The sequence below is a fragment of the Lagenorhynchus albirostris genome, chromosome 4 (genome assembly GCF_949774975.1).
Source record: "Lagenorhynchus albirostris chromosome 4, mLagAlb1.1, whole genome shotgun sequence".
Classification (NCBI taxonomy): Eukaryota; Metazoa; Chordata; class Mammalia; order Artiodactyla; family Delphinidae; genus Lagenorhynchus; species Lagenorhynchus albirostris.
In genome coordinates, this window is record NC_083098.1 from 112,405,730 (window position 1) to 112,420,856 (window position 15,127).

At 53.4% G+C, this 15,127-nt stretch overlaps 2 protein-coding genes across 2 annotated transcripts in view; one reads left to right on the forward strand and one right to left on the reverse strand.

Annotated features, from left to right (window-relative positions):
• The window catches only part of EVC (EvC ciliary complex subunit 1), a 313,725-nt gene that overhangs the window by 295,290 nt on the left and 3,308 nt on the right, over positions 1-15,127 (forward strand). The gene's annotated exons all lie outside the window — the stretch shown is intronic.
• The window catches only part of JAKMIP1 (janus kinase and microtubule interacting protein 1), a 70,574-nt gene that overhangs the window by 8,970 nt on the left and 46,477 nt on the right, over positions 1-15,127 (reverse strand). The window contains exons 14-18 of the mRNA XM_060148531.1: positions 14,676-14,729; positions 14,079-14,144; positions 8,160-8,228; positions 6,702-6,779; positions 3,663-3,866 (exon numbers count right to left, since the gene is read on the reverse strand). Of these exons, the coding sequence (XP_060004514.1) occupies positions 3,663-3,866; positions 6,702-6,779; positions 8,160-8,228; positions 14,079-14,144; positions 14,676-14,729 (471 nt within the window). The remainder of the gene's footprint in view (positions 1-3,662; positions 3,867-6,701; positions 6,780-8,159; positions 8,229-14,078; positions 14,145-14,675; positions 14,730-15,127) is intronic.

Consider the following 15,127-nt stretch of genomic DNA (forward strand, 5'->3'; position numbering starts at 1 on the left):
GGGGCTTGTTGTAAGGAAAGTCTCTCTACCCAGGCATCACCTGGATGAACCAAATCCAGCCCATCCCTTTAAAGGAAACACCCAGTAAAACAGATGTACTCTGAACTCTGAGCATCTTTTGCAAAGGCCCTGAGATGCTGCCTGGGGCTCCTGCTTCCTGCTGCTATTACACGTGTGATGCTGGGCTCGGAGGGGGGAGCAAGAATCTGTGAACGTCATGGCATCATCGGTTACATCTGTGCCACACTGGGAGAGTTTGGCCAAGCATTTCTGCCTACAGGGTGACACAGGACCCTTAAGACAAAGCCTGGAGCTAGAGTTGCTCCGAATCACCCACGAAGAACAGGAGGCCAGGAGGGCGTAGCCTTGCTGCCAGTTCCGGAGCTGAGCCCAGAGAAGGGAGGAGGTGGAACCTTTCCCCTGGATTCTGTGGCATGATGTGATGGAGGAGGGGCTCACCTGAGCTGAGTCAGGGAAGAAGGCATGAGAACTCATTTCCTTACAAAGCCAAAAATGGAACGGGAAACCTGCTATGGACTGAATTGTGACCCCTCTAAATTCTTATGTTGAAGCCCTAATAAGGTCATAGGTGGGACCCTAATCTGGTAGGATTGGTGGTCTTATAAGAAAAGGACAATCTCTCTCCCTCCCATCTTTGCCCCAATCCGCCCCCCGCATCCCCCTTGCCATGTGGGGGTCACAGAGAGAAGGTGGCTGTCTGCAAACCAGGAAAAGAGCCTTCCCCAGCAACCCAATCAGCCAGGCCTTGATTTTGGACATCTAGCTCTGTTGTTTAAGCCATGCAGTCTGTAGTATTTTGTTATGGCAGCCCAAGTAAACTAATACAGACACTTACACCCCTCTCTAACTCACAGCCATGTATCTCTCAGACTAACTAGCATTTAACAACTTAACTTGCACAGAAATCTCCTGGGAATCTTGTAGACACAGAATCCTATTCAGTAGGTCTGGGGTGGGCACTGAGAGTCTGCATTTCTAAGAGCTCCCAGGAGATGCTCCATGGACCACACTTTGAGTAGCCAGGGTGGACAGAACAGAACGCGGCCTCGGGTGTCAACATCCACGTTTGTAATTATATAAAGAGAGTCTTCCTTTTACTAGACACCTCCCAGGCACCAGGCGCTCACTAACTGATTTGCATGTCCTACCTCACTAATGCCTCAGAGTGATATATCATCTGTCATTGGTATTGGCTGACAGACGCCTATCAGTGCATATTAATGAGAGTGAGGGCATTTTCGGTGGGAGGAAGGGTATCTACCATTTACCCTCAGCAGAATTCTCAACTGATTTGAAAATGTTCCAGAGATAAAGGAAAAGCAGCTCCCAGCCCTGGGTCACGCTCTTAGTCAACTTTCCCCATGCTTAGGTACATGCAATTTACTAGGTAGGTCAAGAGAAATGAAAAGGAAGTGATTGGTCCCATACGATCTTACACAAACACTCCAAAACACTTGTATTTGAAATGATTTTCTTCTTTAAGGGAGACTAGTCCTCAATCGACCACACAGCCAGCATGGCTCGCTTTCTGCTGCTTTTTTTTTAATCACCTGAGTCCCTTTTTCTCTTAGTATGTGGGACATGGTGCTTTTCAGGGAGTCACGGCCACATGTGGCATTGCCCTTTGGGTTTAGGGTATGCTCACTGGCCCCTCCATCACACTTTCTGGACTTAGACTGTAACCAGCACCTTCGTGAGATCTGGATCCTCAGGTGGGTAATGACTTTTTGGTTCAGATACACAAATGCTCTGCTTTGAGCTGGATTTGCTGAACATGAAATCAACCCCTTCATTCACACTCAGTTGGCAAGTCCTGCAAACGACACCCAGTGCTGGGCATTAGCTAATCCAGCATCCAGCTCTTAGCCTGGTCTGGCCCTCGTCCTGCTACACCTACTCACAGCCTACACTTGGCAATAATAACGCTGCCTACACTTACTGAGAGCACTTTCCATGTAATAGTTCACTTAAACCTTACAGCATCCCAGTGAGTAGGCATTATTACCATCTCAGGAAAGTGAGACCCAGAGAGGTTAAGTCACTTGTCCAAAGCCACACAGCCAATAAGTGGGAAAACAGGGTTCAAAGCCAGGCTGCCTTTTCTCAGGGTCTGTGTTGTAAACCACTGCTACTCCAGCTGACCACCCCTGCTCTGCTGCTGCCTGAAACACTGCTCCCCCAATGGCCACCTGGCTTCTTCCTATTTACCTTCAAAACCTGGCTCAGCTGGGCCCTCCATCGGGACCTTCACAGCTCGCCCTGGGAAGGGACCTCCCCATACCCCCAGCACTCTGTGTGCACCGACTGAAGAGCCCCAGTCACGCTAGATGCTCGGGATCTGTCCCGCTGGGGTGCGGCCACCTCAGGGGACTTTTCACTAGCGATGTGACCATAAAAGAGATGGTTCAGTGACAGTGTCCTTGTCACACCCCCTCCATGCTTTTCCCTTCTCTCCCCTCCATCTCCCTCCTCTCCCTCCTGGTGTCCCCAGCATTCCTAGCACGTGCCAGACATCATATCAGCTCAGGAGCTATGCCCATCGGAGCCAGGCCACTCGGGAGCTGGCGAGCAGACCACATTGGCACAGACGGGGCAGCGCGGGAGCCCAGGTGGAGGGTCGTGGGGGATGCCCGAAGTCCTCTCACCCAAATCAAGTGTGGAATGAAGAGTTCGCCGTCATAACCTCCAGTTACCCTTTCCCCCTTCATCACGGTCCTTTCAGTCCTCAATCGAATGCAGTCGGCTGTGCCCCCCACACCCCTTCCAAACCCACCAGGGGTCTTGGCTTCTCAGTCCTAATGGGGGCTTCTGCTGCTTCGGACACAGCTCTCTACCTGCTCCTTCTTCCAATTCTCTGTCTCTGTCTCTCTCCTTCTGTGACACCGACCCCCACTGGTTATCTAGATCCTTCCTCACAGACAGGATTCCTTATGAGCTGTGTGACCTTCAGGCACGTGAGTAAACCTTCCTGAGCCTCAGTTTTCTCACCAGGAAAATGGCCATAATCATCCCACCTGCAGGAGTGCCGTGAGGTAAAGGATCTAAAACAGTGCGTGCCCAATGAATGCCAGAGCTACTGCTGCATCCTCATCTTTGTCCCCCTCACGAGTCCCGGGAAGCTGGTCCCCGTGCGCTCGGCAGCACATGACGTTCGCACAGGACCCCAAACACATTTAGGAATACAGAGGTAACAACGAATACAGCCTACGGGTCCAGTCCTCAAAGTAGCCGTCATCACAAGATCAGCCCCAAAGCAAACCGTCCAGCCCGCGCCTCCTGGTTACAAGAACCTGAGTTTAAACAGAACACAAATGCCGGAGGAAGAGGGGATGCCTTGCTTTGGTTTGTGTTACCATTTAGCTGGGGCGGGGACTGTGTTGTTTAAGTGTGTGATTAGAAACAGTTGGCGGTATAGTGGGCCCGAGAGCCCCGCGTCTCCCCATCACTGAGGATTCACCTGTGGGCTATGAGGGCGTCCACGGGAAGACCTCCCTGCTTCACGGAAACTTGATTTCCTGCTAGCTCTCCAACGACTGTGCCCGTCAGAGGTGTCAGTGTGCCGACAGGGGACGGGAGGGGTGGAGGAGCGGGGATGGTGGCCAATGGTGGCCAGTGGCGCCCAGCTGGGCCCCTGCCCCTACCTGCTGGGCCTGCTGCAGCAGCTCCATGCGCTCCCGCAGGATCTGGCTGTCAAACTCCCGGCTCTGCCGCAGGATCTGCCTGCGCAGCTTCTCCACGGCGGCCTGCAGGTCCTCCCGCTGGCCCTCGCTCAGCGCCTCGCTGGCCCGCCGCCCCGGCTCCTGCTGCAGTGCATCGTACAGCGTGGCCTCCAGCTCCTGGATTTTCTGAGCGGCCCAAATCACACAGACAGTGGGAGGTCACAGGTGGGTGGACGGGAACCCCTAGGACACTGCAGCCGAGCGAGGCCCAGCTGGGGGATCTTGGGCAGGGAGGGGAGGCATGCAGGGGCCGAGCAGAGCGGCCAGCGGCCTCGGGGGTGGGCATGGGGGCGAGGGAGCCCCTTTCAGCCCTGTGCACACGGTTTTGAGAACACTTCTTAACTCTGTTCAATCAAGACACCGTGCTCTGTACAGGAGGGGACTAGGGCAATAAGAAGAAATAGTCATAACCGCCCCTTAAGATGTGTGATTCAAAGAGAGGTTTGACTCAACTGGTCTTTATTTTTGTCTTTGGCTTCCAATTTACTGCCCCCAGCTTGGGAACAAATCTCGCCTTTTATCTCGAGTAGCGTGGAAAATGTGTCCCAAATGGCACGCACTTGGCATCCAGCTGCCTAGTTAGAAAAGCAATTTCAACCCCAAGCAAATGGGGACAGTGTCCTCATTGCTCTCTCCTCCCTCTGAAAAGCAAGACACCCCTGGTTAGCAGAGCACACGAGAGACTAGTAGCCAGGGGAGGAGATCCTTGTGAAAGCTCAGAGTTTTCATCATGAGAGGAAGTTATTTCTTTTCAGCCTCACGGCGAGACACTTAAATACATTTACCTCATGGGAATATCTAGGGACAGAAGAGAGAAGTATCTCCTTCTCTGCCATCCTAAATCCCCGCCCACGTCCCTTGCTAGGAACAGCTCTTTCTCTTCCAAAGACGCTATAGACCAATCGCCCATTTTAATGGTAATTGCTATGAAGCCGCAGGAGGAGGTTTGAAGCAGTGGGTCCACACGGGTGGCCCTCTGTGCCTGTGGCCACCTGCTCCTGCAGCCTCCCCGGCTTCAGCATGGCTGTGCTAACCTCCCCCGCAAGGGAATTCCAGGCCCATCAGACCGATCTTAGCCAGCAGGCATCAAATTCCCCTGTCCTGACCCTAGTCGTCGCCCCTGGGAAACTAGAAGGTGGGAATCTGTCCACTGACACAGCCAAGGGATCCACATGGAGCCGGAGCTTGCCTGTGCCTGCTGGCCGCCCCCTCCCCCTGCAGCAGCTGGGCTCCTAGGAGACCCGCATGTGGCCAGCTTCCAGCCAGGACCCCACCACCCAATTCTGGAAGCTCCACTGTGGCCTTGCACCATCTCACTCAGCTCAACGACAAAGGAACACAGGTGTGACTTTGGCACCTGCTGTCCTCCCTTCTGCCCGTGGCCACGGCACTGCCACCCTCTGGAGACTTTTCTTCCCTGACCGTTCAGATCAGCCGAGCACTGATCACAGCTCCAATCTCGTCATGTGCCCGAAAGCCCACTTGAGGCTTTGGAATATTCTTTGGGTAAGAATGTCATTTCTACCCAGTGGCAGGATCAGCACGCCCAGGGGCCTCCTCTGTGGAACCTGGACTCAGGGTCCCCAAGGGCCTTTCTGCACATGGCACTTAGAGAGCCAAAGGCGGACACCAAGTTTTCCAAAGTGCGTTGGGAAACACCCGTCTTGCGAGATGTTCCTTGAAAGAGGGCCCCCAAGAACCACTGAACTTGGACATGGCTTGCTCTGTTCCTCTTGAAGTCTCAGCCCATCCTTTAGGACCCAAGAAGTCCTCAGAGTTTTCCAAACTTACTCTCCGGCAGCCTCTCCCTCCTTTGGGGGCCATACGTTTCTACGTTATCTCCTGAAATCATATTCCTCAGAACATTCTGGGGAAGGCCAGGGAAGGACAGAGGTGGTGTATAGTGCAGCGGCAAAGGGCGCTTGCAAAAGGACGGAGAATGGACAGAATCAAGGAAAACCCAAAAAAGTGAAAGAAGGAAGAAAAGGATGAGTATGTTTTCATTTCTAAATTGCCCTTAACAGCACGTGCCCAGAAGTAAGAATTGAATGGGAAAATGCCACTTCTTGATGAGGCTCAAACCGTCCTGACCTTCTCCATCTGCTGCCCCCTGCCCTGGGGATTCAAGCCTCAGAGCCTGGATACAAAGGCTCGAGGGTCGCAGTGAGGTGGACCAGCCTTCAAGTCCAGAATCTCCCACCTGTGCTAAGCCCAGCGTCCTACTCTCTGTCTTCATGGAGACGGGGACTTTTAGTTATTGATTCTGCATTGCTTAGGTACAAACCCACTCTGTAAAATGATGTTAGCTACAAATGACCTGAGCAAAGCCTTGCTCCAGACTCTATATACTCACTGCTTCTTCCTGCAAGAGCGGTGTTGAACTCCAAGTGCGCTCTGCTGTGGGGACATCCTGGAAATGCCCCCTCAAAGCCATATGAACCTGAGCATGGTCCCACCTCATGTTCATCACCAGTAAGTCCAGAACCAGTTCTGTGACCCAGGCGCAATGCTGCACAGGACCTCACAACAAGTAATTCTTGTTCTGATCGTCACCCACCCTCCACTCATGGCTTTACCTTTGTTCCTCTGTGACTGTCTCTTTTTGCTATTTACGGGAAAACTTGCTCTGGGCTTTAAGCATAAATAAATATTAATAAGAAATATTAATAAGCAGAAAGTTTCTTTTCCTTCATCTCAAATGATTACTAGAACTGAATAAGTATGCCCAAAGAAACCACCAAGCTAACTAAATGCTTTTGAAAAATCATGACTGATTTGGAAAAAGTGACAATTCATCTGTATGGTCATTCGGGTTGAAACCAGTCGAAATGTGGAGATGGCATCGGTATCGCGCCACGCGGCATTTCAAGGACCCCAAATGTGCCGTCAGCCCCAAAAGGAAGAGCAGCCGGTAATGCTGAGTCTAAAGAATCAGAACATGCAACCCACTTCCGGTCCTACCAGGTAAGCCTGGTCGAGGGCTTGCTTCCGGTAGTCTAGCTCCTCCTCCAGGTAGCCCTTCTGCCTGCTGAATAGGTCCTGAAAAAGAGCAGGTGCCCAAGGTCAAGGTCAGTGTGAGAACCCATCACCGGGCAGCTCTTCAGAGCCAACCTTCTCACATTTGATGGACAGTGACGGTCCCACCGAGTTGGGGACCTGCCAGGTGCTTGGGTGAGAAGGGATGTCAGGTCTGCCCTGCTTGCTCCTGCGTGAATCCCCAGGAGCCTTGATCAACCTGTCCCAGCTCCTCCCAGCTTCCTTCCTCTCAGGTGTCTGACCTGGTTCCCACGCCCCGGGCTACAGGAATCCTTCTCGATTCCTCTTGTCACATCCCGGGGGACCCTGGATGCGGCTGGTTCTCAGATGTGGCTCTTCCTCCCCACACCAGTGGCATCACCCACCTCCTGATTACTCTCCCTGCTGCACGCATCCTCCCCACTCTCTGGTCACTCAGTCCCTGAAAGCGTGATCTCTCCGAAACCCAAATCTCTTTTTTATTACTGATCGGAGGGTTTCAGGTTTAAAGCTCAGCAGTTGCAGCCACTTGATTTTATAGAGGAGGAAACAGAGGGCCAGAGAGGACCAGAGCCTTGCCCTAGATGCCACAGTTCACTGGTGACAGAGGTGGGACTAGACACCCAGGCCTGGTGATTCAGCCCAGGGCTCTTCCCACCCAACACGCTGCTTCCAGGCCTTAGGCTCTTCCTTGGTCCTTCCCCTCTCATTTCTACTTAGAAAACTCGATTTGGTCTTTGAAGGCTCAAGAACCATCTCTTCTGGGAAGACTTCTCTGACATCCCCAGGCTGGGGAAGATGGATCCCGCTGTACACTCACGGCACCTGGTGAAGAGCTGGCATCACTGTTTATCAGGTACCGCGTGTGCCAAGCACAGCGTGAAAACGGGCCATGTGTCCAGTATCTCTCATCCCTATGGCCCAGCGAGGCGGAGATAGGAAACCCCATTAGCAATGAGGAAGCAAAGTCCAGTGTGTCTCTCCCAAACTCATGGCCAAGAAGGGGCAAGTGAAGCCTGGAGCTCCACCTTGGTGTGCCTGAGCCCCTGGTCCATGTGCCCCCTACCACCAAAGTGCCTCCCCTAATGCTCCCACACGACGCTGCCGCTGCCAGCTCCCGCGCATACACCCCCAAGGGCTTGCAGGCTAGACAAGGCAGGGACCCCGCTATTCATTACTGAACCCCTCATCCTGACATAGTGTCCAGGATAGCAGAGGCTCCAAAAATATGTATCAAGTGAATAACTGAGTGAATGGATGATACTTACACAGAACAGCCACGAGAGCAAAAGCGAAATTTAGCAATGCATTGCAAATCAATACGAAACACACGCCAAGCCTTCCTGGGAAGCGAATTCTCTGAGCTGCCAACCCCCCTCCCTCCTAGGGGGTTGCATCTCTTACCTTCTCTTTCTCCAAGTCTAGCATCTTCTGGGTCAGGGCCGCCTCCGTTCCCTCTATTTGCTTCAGCCACTGGAAAACAGCAGGGACAGAGCGCACAGCTAGTGAGAACAAGAGCTCCCTGGGGGCCGTCCTCCAAGAGGAGGCTCCTGGCCCGGAGAGGGTCCCCATCATGTCCCAAGGTGGTCCTCGAAATGGAATTTCCAAGTCCATCCCGATGTTTCAGCTTCGACAGATGTTAGCACAGGGATCGTGGGTACACACACGTGCGTACGTGCATGCAGGTAGGTGTGGGGTGTGAGCCCAGGCAAGCCTGTAAGTGGGGGAGGTTGTGGGTGTGCGTGGTGGATACACAAGGAAGGCTGCGAGTGTGTGCCCTGGGATCCCCGCAGCCGGGCGGGCGAGCCTCCCTGGGTTCTACCCTGCCGAGCGCTGTGCTGGCGGCTTCACGCCTGGGACCTCGTCCGGCCCCCTCATGACCACCCCATGGAGAAGGCAGCATCTCCCCATTTAGCAGGTGAAGACATGGCAGCTGAGTTAAGTCACTTGTCCAAGGTCACACAGGTGAGAAGTGGGGATTTCGAACCCAGCCTGCGGGACTGCACCCCTGCAGCCACTGGGGCGTGTCTGAGCAGCTGGGGGCACCACGGGGTGCAGGCGTGAAAGGGGGTCTGGCCGTGCAGGGTGTGAGGGCCTGAGAGCACGGGCGGGGGCACCTGCCATGGGCTGGTGATGGGGGTCCGGCTGCCTGTTCTCAGGTCTGGGAGGGGGTGAGCAGGAGGCAAGCCGCTGTTCCTCAGGTGTAGGCACGTGGGTGTCTCTTTCGAGGAGCCCACCTGAGACACGGTGGGAGGTCCACACACCTGGCTAATGCCCTGTGGGGACGTTTTAGGTTTTAGGGGTGTCAGTTTGACAACATGTATAAATGTGTATATTCAACCTCCTCGTTGCTAAAGCCATCGGACGACCTCCCTGCCGTGGGCCTGCCTGCTGCCCACCTGTGGACGCGCCCCTTCCCGACGGCCCAGACCCTTCTTCCTCCTCCTCTGGCTGCGGCTGCCCGTCCTGGACTCTTGGCGCCCTTTTCAAAGACCCCACCCTTGCCCATCCCCTCTCCTCAGCACTCCCCTGGGGGTACCACCCTCCCCTATGCTCTCTCCCTCTCTGAAACGTCCCCCTCCAGCCCAGATCTGCCCCCCACACCCCGATGCCTCAAGCTCCCTGAGAAAGGGCTTCCCTCGAACGGGAAGAGCCCCAGCTCACCTTGACTGGGGAACTGGGAGCAGCCACGGCTCCTCCCCCTTCACTTCCCAAACGTTGGTTCTACCCCCTCCCGTTTCAAAACCCCACCCACCACACTCCACAACCACCACCCAGCGCAGGCCCCCTCTCAGCCCTCAGGCTCACGTCGGACCTCAAATCCCCTTCTGCCTACCAGCCAGCGTGTTCTCTCCAAACACTTAGCATCTCTCATGGACCTTCCCTGCTCCCACTGAAAGCCTCCCCAAGGAGATCCCATCGCTCCTGACAATGGCTGGGGGACCAGCCATGCCTTCCCTCACCTCAGGGCCTTTGCACATGCTGCTCTCTCTGCCTGGAACATCACCACCTCTCCCATCCCCAGCTTCAGCCCCAGGCCTTTTTACCTACTCAGCCTCTGGACCTGAGTTAGCTGTCGCCTCCTCCAGGAAGCCTGCCCGGCTTCCTGAGTCTGTGGGGCCTGGTGCCCTCCATGGATCCCCTGTCACAGCACTCACCTGACAGATTGCTGTTTCCCTTTTCCCACGACATGGGATGTGTTCTGTTAAATTTCCTTACCCTGCGCAGGGCCTGGCGTGAGGCAAGCACCTAATAGACGTTTGCTTAGGGAAGGAGGATGCAGGGGTCTGGAGGTCTGTGGGGTGTGTTCTGGCTCCATAGTGGGAACGAACAAGCCTAGATAAAGCTCCGCCCACAGAGCCTCCCCGCTAAAGTCCATGTTAGCATGGCCCCCAAGAGCGGCCCCAGAGCCAGCCGCAGAAGCAGGCACCCAATGCAGCATTGCTTTAGACGGTGCTGAGCCGGTGTGCAATGTCTTAGAAACAGGTAAGCGTATTTTTGACAAGGAATGAAAAATATTTCGTTTTTTACTATCCTAATGCAAGCAGTCATAAAATGAATAAATAAAATGGAAAAAAAATTCCAGTTTTGAATCACTACAAGCTGCTCTTAGGTTTTGTAGAACAAAATGTCCAGTTTTCTCTCATTGTTAAAAAACAAAGATTTGACAGGCATATTATGCACATAAAGAAAAAACTTGACAGGTCCTCTTCAGCCACTGGGAGAGTAAAGTGAGAACAGAAAATGCTGGCCCTGGGCCTCCTGGGCGTGTGAGGGCATGGATTTCTTATCGGAGTCCGGCCAGATGTCTATGGGGCCTCGCTCTGGGGTGAGAACCTGGGGAGTGGAGACAGGGTGCCTGCCTGCCCCCAAACCCTCAGGGAGAAGTGAGTCAGCCCACAGGGCACGGGAAGAGGACTCTCGTGGGAGGTGTGGCTGGTGCACCTCCGCCCCAACCGGCACTTTGCCCACAGGTGCAGGACCCTGATCTCAGAGCTGGGGAATGGGGAACCTCCCCGCTCTAACCCTCAACCCTCCCTTCAGAGAAGGGTCCTAAGGCCTTGACGCTGGGCCAACTATTAGAAAGCTTGCCTGTGGCCTAAGCTGCCTCTTCTCATCTGTTGTTACCAGTGAGAGCGTGGATTTTTGAAAACTTCCATCTTTCTGATTGATCTTGAACTCGAGGGAGCAGAGGCATGACTTGTGATCACTTGTAAGTCCCCCTGACGCCCCATGTTCTCTGCTCAGCATGTGTGCTGTGTGTTTGGGTTGAGGCAGCAAGGCGACGTCCCCAATCTTGGACTCCGCTAACCAGAGGCGGGTCTGGAGGGCGCTGAGATGGGCCGGCATGTGTTTCTCTGAACCTTCCAGACAGAGCAGGGCTTCCCCAGGTGGTGATGGGAGGAGGGCAAGCGCCCAGGGCAAGATGCCATTTGCAGCAAGAATGCCAAGGGACATGCGAACTAGTTTGAGTCGCACTTCGTGACTCAAAGGAGTCTTGAAAGGAGCCTTGTGCTCCTAAGTAGAAAATGGAAGTGGACCTCAGTACCGCCAGTCAGATACCAGTACTGAATCGCAATTTTTTAAATGAGGTATAACTTGGTTGAGGGGGGTTGACTGAGGACGTCGCAGGGGCCTCTGAGCCCCACTGCGAGATTTTCTTCGCACCCATCAGCCCCGGGGTGACCAACTCGCCCCCGTTTGCCTGGAACTGTCCCCGTTTCGGCACTAAAAGTCCCATGCATCCTGGGGAAACCGGACAGTCGGACACCCTGGCTGTCCTGTAGGTGCTCCCAGGGGAGTCCCGTTGACCCACTTTTCTTCCGGGGGTGCACTCAGCACTGAGTTCTCTCCACGGGGGAGACACAGCACCTCCCGAACACTGGGCCTTCAATCACAGACATGCGGCAGAGCTAGTGTCCCTGAGGATATGAGGCAACACCAGTCTAAGTCCAGTCCCCACAGACTGTCCCAAATGGGGAACTGGGCCCCTCTCACCTGGTCCAGAGTCGGGCCTCTAAAGGCCAGCGCCGGGCACCGCCTCTCCTGCCACCACCCTTGTGGGATTTCGAGAGGAGCTGGCAGGCCAGGGCAGCAGAGTGTAGCGCCAGCCAGCCAGCTTGGCAGGGCTCTGTGGTCATTGGCAGACAGGCAGCAGCCGGCAGGGGCTGGTACAGGTGGGCACGGGGTGGGCGACAGGGTGAAAGCAGACAGCAGCCGCATGCCAGGCAGGCCCCGTGTCCTCTGTGTCCAGGGACCCGTGCTGCTAACCTTGCACAGTTGTGGAGAAGAAGAGGAGCCCTGAAAGCCCGAGCTGGGGCCAAGGCCGTGGGTCTGGAACCTGGTGTGGGGAGGAGAGTGTCGGGAAGGGCCCGGGGCGGGAGAACTCGGTAACTGGCAGAGGGCTGGGGATTCCCGACAGTCTGCCCCCCTCCAGGAGTCTCTGGGGGCAGGAGAGAGGGAGAGCCCCCTCCCCAGGACCACTGCCCCAGCCCCACCCCGAGTCCCTGGCAGTCGCTGCTCTTTGCTCACTGACCGCAACCATCGCTCAAACACCTCTCAGTCCCCAGCCTTGCCCCAGGTGCTCGGCAGCGAGGCTCGGTCCCGTTTAGAAGTGCCGTGTCCTGGAGTCCTGACACTAACTCTGCAAGGCTCGCGGCTCAGAGGGAGGAAGGCGCTGGCCTGCAGCAGCCCTCGCAGTTGGCGGGTTGCGGGGGGCTAAGAGCCAGCCCAGGAGGGGCCTCTGGGGGATAAGGAAGGAGGCCTGGGTCTGGCATCGCCACGTCCTCCGGGCGCGCTGGGCGCTGGGCGCTGGGAGGCTCGTTCTCAGTGAACGTTGGCGTGAACGAGGAATGAACTGGAAGTGTCTGCTGGGCTCTCTGCGTGACCCCCTGGAGGCTACGCTGTCGCATTTGGCTCTCCTGGTGAGAGGGATGTTTACTAATGCACACTTACCATCACCTGTATCTGAGGGGCCACCAGCCAGCCAGGTATGAGTCATCCTCATCTCCCGACCCACCTGAGGACACAGACTCAGCCAGGTGACAGTAGCAGTGATGTGGGCATCGCCACTTAACCACCTGTGTGACCTCAGCAAGGGTCTGCCATAAGTCTGTTACCAACGTCTAGTGCCCTGTACTCGGGGAAGGATGGACAGGTGCTCAGGGAAGAAAACTATATTTTAAATGCCCTTCCAAAGATTCTGGAAGGAATCCTGATTAAGATCATGAAGACTTCATCAAGATATAAGTAGCACTTTAAAGTTTAACTCATGTGCTTTCAAAGAAAAAGATCTATAGACCAGACTACATTAACAAGTTGGATATGCCTAAAACACCCTAAATTAATGGAAAAGGCAAACCAGGATATATTTTTAATAAATACGGCAGTAAGTTATTATATTTAGTATGTAAAGCACATAGATAAGTCAGTAAGAAAAACCATAGTTATGACCAAATACGTATTAAGTAAGTGAATAGATGAATGCATGATTGAATTAATGTATGAATGAATAAGTAACAAAGAAGGGCAATGGAATGTAATTACGATTCACAAGAAAGAAGAAAATGGATAATACACAAAAATCCATTATCACTAGCACTCAAATAAATGAAAATTAAAATAATGACATCATATAATTTCTGCCTATCCTATCAGCAGAGTTCTTAGTGGTGATATATGCCTTGTTGAACAAGAAACCGGCAGCGGTAACACTCAGGTAGAGGGGAATTGGTACCACTTTTCCGGAAAACGTTTGACAGCATGAAAGCTCTTAAAAACTCTCTTACCCATCAGCCCAGTGATTCCACTTCTAGACTCTATCCTGTAGAAGTGTTTTAATATGTAGATAGAAACTTATGGGTAAAGACGCTCATCGCTGCATGATGGTAAATAGAAAAAAGAGCAGAAACGCCCTCAATATCTTAACAGCGAAAGAACCAGTACCGAGCGTGTGGCTATAGGTGGAATGATGCAGGGCCGTTCATTCTCATGGTGGAAGCTTATGAAGCAGGATTAAAAACTCAAGTATGATCCTGACCAAGTTTTTTAAAAGGGCGTGGGAAAAAACTGGAAGGAAATAGCCCAACTGTCGCAGATGGTTTCCTTGAAGGGGGTTTTGATTTCCTTTCACGGTCTCTAAGTTTTCTACCATAAGTATGAGTGACGTTAATCAGAAAACAAAAAGGCATGCACGTGCGCATGCAGACACAGACGGACCAGAACCATGCTTCCAGAACAAAGCGAGACGCCAATGTACAGTTTCTTGTATGGTGCCGGGAAGCTCAGACACGGTGTATGGACAGAAATGCCGCTGGGCTCTACCTTTTCACACAGGGCAAGCACAGTTCCAGCCTGGATTATTGCAACCTGTTCTTCATTTCTCAAATTCTAAAACACAAAAATGGGCAAGGGCATTTTACACTGATCTCACATCACGTGCAGACAGTCAGCCCTACACAACGCTGACAGCGGCCTCCCCAGGGTCAGCCCCACTCACTGACGGGACCAGATGTGACATATCTGAGGACTGGCCCTCGGGGTGGGAATGTCTCATGTAGTGGCACTGAGCCTTTTAGAAATAGGGCCTCGCTCAAGCTGATCTTTTGAGAAGGCAGAAGTCTCACTTTCTGATTTCAGAAACCTCGACTGATTCCACTTTCTTCCTGGACATTCATTTTTAGGCTTTCTCCCCCCTTATCACTCACGGGCTATCAGGACGATCTAACTTCAGAACCCCACTTCTGATGGATGTGGACCCAGCCACCCACGCAGGAATGTGGCCATACAAAAGCCTTACATTGTACTTAAGTAGATCTCTTAAATTAGGAAGAAATTAAAACGAAACGAAACAAAAGCCACACAGAGTACACCCGAATCAAAACAAGAACACGAAACCGGAAACCGATCGCTCATAGTTACCCCATTATCGCCAAGGATATCTAATTTCTTCATAAGTTCAGAAATATTCACATCCTGGAAAAGATGTCCAACGTTCATTTTGTGTGAGCTACAAAGACCATGCACACCAATCTAGGGCCTCAGCCCTCAGTCCTCGATAAGACACCTCTCCCTTTCTCGTCTCTTAGAGCCTAAGGCCGGGCAGAGAGTTACTCTTAGCAGTTCCTTCAGGGAGGGAGGGAGGACTGGTAACTGCTGCGTATTGGCTGAGTTTTACGCCAGCACAAACACCGCTTTCTAGAAAGGCTCACGGAATCCTGTGGGTCAGAAGGACCCCTCTGTGCCCGCGGGCCTAGCGGGACTCCAGGGTCACGGCAAACACTGAGCTGCTAGAACGACCACAGCTACTGTCTCTAGAATACTCAGCACACTCTGGGCACTGCACTGAGCCCTTCATGTTCACTATCTAATTT